The 6,000-nt window shown below is 38.3% G+C and overlaps 1 protein-coding gene across 1 annotated transcript in view; it reads left to right on the forward strand.

Annotated features, from left to right (window-relative positions):
* The window catches only part of VPS50 (VPS50 subunit of EARP/GARPII complex), a gene marked incomplete in the record, with an annotated part of 117,723 nt that overhangs the window by 56,489 nt on the left and 55,234 nt on the right, over positions 1 to 6,000 (forward strand). Inside the window, 2 exon segments of the mRNA XM_027766315.1 lie at positions 338 to 470; positions 5,430 to 5,521. Of these exon segments, the coding sequence (XP_027622116.1) occupies positions 338 to 470; positions 5,430 to 5,521 (225 nt within the window).

Raw genomic sequence — 6,000 nt, forward strand, 5'->3', positions numbered from 1 at the left:
ATGTTCAGAAGCATGTACTGAAAAACACACTTGGGGAAGTTTCTGCTGCTATTTATAAGAGTACTGATAATTTCCTTTAGACTTTATCATTCTGTGATAACAGTTTGGCTCACAGTATATAAACTGATATTCCTAATGAGTACTAAAAAGCCATGCTTAAATAAGAATTACTGTAAAAATTGCATGCCATTGATTTGCTCTTAAAATATGTCAGTGGGAGAAATTTTCTTGGTTATCTCATTTTTTAATGAATTTGATTAAAAACATTTCATTTTTATTAACTGTATTAAAGTGAACGTAATAATTTGAAACCTGGCTCTTCTCATTTTTTTTTCAGCATGTCACACCAGACAGCTATATTCCATGCCTTGCAGACCTGTGCAAAGCACTGTGGGAAGTTATGCTCAGTTATTACAGGACTATGGAATGGCATGAAAAGCATGACAGTGAGGATGCTTCTTCAGCTTCTGGTATGATATTATCTTGGTTTTATTTTAATAATTGAATTGTGAATGTGCCATGTTTCTAGAGTAAGAAAGAAAAAGGTAGGCATGCCATTAGGGTTTTAGGGACCATAGTGACCAGAGGTTAAACGTTCAGCAAAAAAGGTGGTTCAGCTACTCTATCAGCTCTACTACCATTGGGAATGAAATGGACCAAAGGATTTTTTTTTTTTTTTGAGAGGTTTTTGCCTTAGGGTATGTGTGCTTGCCAGAGGGAGATAGAGGCAAAGACAGAGATAATGAGAAGGAAAGTGAGAGATCACCCCCTGTGGGGATAACCATGCCACAATCCCTCCTCCTCCATTCTCCTTCTGCTAGTTTGAGCACTCAAGCGCACATGCCTGACATGATTTTCAACCCACTGGGTCCAGGACTCGAACCACTGTTGGCCATATGGGAGTCCAGTGACATAACAGCTATGCCATCTACTGGTCTGAAGGATTTTTTTTTTTTTTTTTTTTTACATTTTTTTTCTTTCTTTTATGGTATGGGGGTTAGGTACCCTTGACAGGATCTCACCACGCCATGATCTTTTTCCTTGCCTTCCAACCAGCCAGGATCATGGGTGTGTATAGGTGTGCCTGCAGTGTTGAAGTCAACCCAGGGCCTGAACTCAGGGCTTCCCCATTTGGCTTCAACATTACTCAACAGTTCTCAACCACTTGTACCACCTTGAGTGGGCCCCCAAAGACTTTTCGAGTGGTAAATAGTACCAGTTTCCAGGAGTACATGCTAATAACCTTAGGACTGAAATACTGAGAATGAGCTATTTAAAAAAAATATATTTCCTTAATATTTTTAGTTGCTAACTAGGTATAACATTAGTCTTTCCATATTTATTATGCGGTTGATGAATGTTCAATATTGACTTATTTTGCTAATTTTCAAGTTGTACTAACAAAACTAGATTCTAAGAATTAATACTTATATCGATGCATTCTAAAAATAAAACAAAACTTAGAATTTTATAAAAAGCTATTGTTTTCAATTTTATTTAAACAAAAACAGAACTTTTAATGATTATGGTATAGTCAAGTAGACAATAAAGAACAAATCTTGGAGAAATCATTGTGTTTACTAGACATCCTATTTAAATTGCTTTATTTATATAATTATGTATCTTTGAACAATGACTAAGGATAAGTATTACTTTTAAAAGCAATAAGTGATCTTATCATCTTTTTTTCGATATGGACAAAATAAGTTGCACTGCATGTTTTTTGTATCACATATCAATACAATTTAATGTGGCTATTCAATGAGGTTATTTCTGTAACTTCTAATTTCTGAGGTGCTTAATTTCTATGGTTGGGTAGGTAGAGGAAATACCCACAGGTCTCACTGATGGCTACATAAAGGATTTTGTTAGTTAGAAGCCAAAAGTTTATCTTTGTCTTGATTCCTAAGAAACTCATAAATATATTGGGTAGTTGGAAAAGTCATGATGTATTTTTCTATTTTTCTATGCAAAAGTGCATTATGACTCTTGCATAGAAAAAGACAGAAAATACGTCATGACTTTTCTGACATCCTGCCAAGATCTAGGTGGAGAGATGTGAACCTGAGGGGAAGCCACGGTGGATTAGAAAGAAACACACAGACACACAAGTAGAAAAAGCAGAAAAGATTGGGTGCTTCGGGCATCTCTGCTGGAGATACCTACAGCCCTGAGATGTTCTATTAAAGAGCAAAGGGGGGGACCAGCAGTTAGTGTAATGGCTATGTCACTGGACTCCCATGTAGTCGACCACGGTTCGAGTCCCGGACCCGGTGGCTTAAACTCACGCCAGGCGCGTGTGCGTTTGTGCCCAAGATCCCAAGAGGAGAATGGAGGAGAAGGGATTGCAGCGTGGCCATTCCCCCTGGGGGATGATTTCTCGCTTTCTATCTCTATGTCTCTCTCTGTCTATCTGGCGAGCGCATGCGCCCTATAGCAAAAACCTCTCCCAAAAAAAAAGAGCAAAGGGGGAAGGAAGGAGAAGCAGAATGCAAAGGCCAGGCATTTTTCTGTTGCTGACTGAAGCTGTGCAACATGTTGTGTCTTGTGATTCTATACAGGCCTCCTTTTGCCTCCCCAGGCCTTCTCTGGCTGACACAGCTTCTTACAACGATCATAGCCTTGCCTATTGAGCTCAGGAGAGCAACTCAGTGCCTCCACAGTGCAGGACCTTGTCTCTGCTTAGTTAAAGGCATCGTTGTTAGCTCTGCTTAGTTTAAAGGCACCATTGTTAGCTCAGATTCGGCTGCTCTCTACAACAACCCAATAGAAAACAAAACGAAACAAAAATATAAGAGGAAAATTCTACAGATGTGTTTTCATTCATTTAGAAGTATAGTTAAAGAGAGTAAAGACATGGAGAGAAAAGGGAGAAGGACAAGAGAAGGGTGGGCACTGAGCTGGGATTTAAGTCAACCCAGGGCCTGAACTGTTTTGACCTAATTTTGTGTTCCCACCCCTGTATCACTACTGTTCCCAGAAGAGAATTTTGCAATTCCAGATACCTGGCTTCACATTTTCATTGCTGTTCACTAAATTTGAGAACTTCAAGAAATTTACTTTATCTTCTCAGTCTTTAGTTTTCTCCTTAAAGAGGTGGGCTAAAAAAACAAACCCAAAACACCATAGAGCAGTAATACATCTACTCTGCAGGGTTGCTGTAAAGTTTAAGGTGAATGTAAGGCATTTATATTGGCTGTTGTTAATATCACTACAGGAAATAGACCAAGAGATAATTATACCAATAATGAAATATCTGTAGGGCTTCTTATTTTTTTTCTTTTTAAATCTCAGATTACTTAGGGAATTTCTGAGCTCACTAGGATTCCATTGTTCAACACAATTTATCCTGTTGTAGCAATCTGTATTTTTTCCAGATGAGGACACTGTCAAGACGTTTTAGCCACTCGTTTTCCTTTTTTTTCCTTTTTTTTTTTTTTAAAATTGAAAATCATGGTGGAAATGTGTGCATGTGTGTCCCAAATCCTAGGAGAGTAGAGAAGGGATTATGGTGTGGCCATCTCCACTGGGGGTGATTTCTCACTTTTCCTGTCTCTGTCTTTGTCTTTCTTGGTCTGTCTCTTTTCCTGTCTCTGTCTCTGTCTTTCTTGGTCTCTGGCAAGTGCACACACTCTTTGGCAAAAACCTAGAAAAAAAATTGCCAGAGGCTGTTCACTGGAGAGAGAGAGAAAGATGGGGAGAGTGAGAAAGCACTCCCCATTGGGAATGGTCACACCACAATTCCTCCTTCTCCACTCCTCTTTCATTTGTGCTTTTGGACATGCGTGCACAAATGCCAGTGTGTTTTTTCAAGCCTCTTGGTCCAGGACTTGAATCATACTGTGGAGTCAGACATGGGGATCATGCTGCCTTAACCAGCATGCCACCTGCTGGCCCAGTACATTATTTCAAGAGAAAGCAAAGGAAAAGTTTGGAATAGAATTAACACATACTTTCAATGAACTATAAGGAGTACCTGTATATTCATCATGTTAAAATTTGCTTTTTGCTTTAGGCCAATTGTTTGCATTTATTAGATTATTGTGCCAGACTTAAGACTCTATTTGAGTCTTATGTTCTCAGTATTCTTTGGTAAAATTCCTTAACCCTACACTATATATTTTAGGAATATTTAGGCATTCTTGATTAATATAGCTTTGGTGATAGTATCTAACAATCAAAAAAGTAATTTCTTCACTTGGAATTGATCCTTTCATATTCGCATTCAGGAATAAAATTGTAGGAATCAGTGGTTTGAACATTTTCTTAACAGAACTTTATAAAACTGAAGAAGACTCTGTAATTCATTTCCTGTAGCTCTGTAGTAATAATATTTGATGCTTTTTTTTCTTTTTTTGGGGGGGATTTTTTTTTTTTTTTTTTGCTGTAGGGCACATGCACTCACCAGAAAGACAGAGACAGAAAGCAAGAAATCACCCTCCAGGGGATGGCCACGCCACAATCCCTTCTCCTCCATTCTCCTCTTGGGATCTTGAGCCTGGTGTGAGTTTAAGCCACTGGGTTCAAGACTCGAACCACAGTTGACTACGTGTGAGTCCAGTGACATAGCCATTAAGCTAACTGCTGGTCCCCAATGCTTTTTGGTGTTCTAACAGTGTAATTGTTCTAAAATAACGCTAAAGCTGTAGTTAAGGTGCATTGCCCTGAGTTGCTGAATCCCTAACAGCCAGACCCTACATATACTAAAGCTTAAGCTCTAGGAGTGCTCAGAGGTAAACAAGGCATGGTCTAGAGATTAGCTTTTTCAGGGGCCTTTTACTGTTCACCAGTGGACACCCTGCTAACCTTTGACAAGGCAATAATTTACTCAGTTGTTCACAGTTTAGTTATATAAAAATGTAAATGTTTTAGTATAAATGTATGTGTATTATTTGTTGTTTTTAGGGGGAGATTTGTTTTGAGGCAGATCTGTGATCTTACTCTTCGTACTTGACATTGTTAGATTTTTTTATCTGAAATGGATGTAGGCACCATTACCTCACTACTTACCAGTTGTATAGTCTTTACTCTTTTAGCGTGCTATTAATTGGGTTAGTAATTGGGCTAATTGGTCCTGTTATGTCCTATTCACAGTCGTCATATGGTCTCATGGTAGGCAGTAAGTAAAGGACTACTGAGAACCCTGCCTCAGGGACCACACTGCCTGAGTTGGAATCGTAGCTTCAGTCACCTATGAGTTCAGTGGTCTTTGGACTATTAGCGTTTCTCTGTCTAAGTTTAATCTCTCTGACCAAGTGGGTTTAATACTAATACCTAATTTTTAAATATTATTTTGACTATATAAATATTGAAAATATTTTCTAGATCTTTCATAGGCTTACATTTTATGAGAAACCAAGTGGAAATTTTTTGGAAAACAATGACATGAAGTAAATCTAAAAGCATGTACCATCTTGTTTTATTTTCAGAAGGGAGTAATATGATGAGTACTGAAGAATCTAATTTTGATCGTGGCTACATAAAAAAGAAATTAGAACATGGACTTACACGAATATGGCAGGTTTGGTTTTTTAAAATTATTTATTTTTTCATAGAAGCAGTAGAAACTTTTATGTCAGAGGTGTTTTAGAAATTCAGTTTTTAGGGACCAGGGGATGGTTTAATGGTTACATTATTGGACTCCCACAGGGTCGACTGAGGTTTAAGTCCCAGACCTGGTGGCTTAATACGCACGCTGGGCACGTGTGCGTGCATGCCCAAAATCCTGAGAGAGAATAGAGGAGAAGGCAGTGTGGCATGGCCATCTCCCTGTGGGGTAATTTCTCACTGTCTGTTACTCTGTCTCTCTGGTGAGTGCATGTGCCCTATAGCAAAAAAATCTCTCTTAAAAAAAAAAAAAAGAAATTCAGTTTTTCAATTTGTTTTCTTTTCAGGTCTAATCATGTTAGATTTTTTGGGGGACGGGGACAAAGCTGTCATTTAATTTACTTTGTATAATTTAGTTGACAATTATTTTAGATTACAAGTGTCAGGAGGGGA

The sequence above is a fragment of the Tupaia chinensis genome, unplaced genomic scaffold (assembly GCF_000334495.1).
Source record: "Tupaia chinensis unplaced genomic scaffold, TupChi_1.0 Scaffold142374_1, whole genome shotgun sequence".
Lineage (NCBI taxonomy): Eukaryota > Metazoa > Chordata > Mammalia > Scandentia > Tupaiidae > Tupaia > Tupaia belangeri.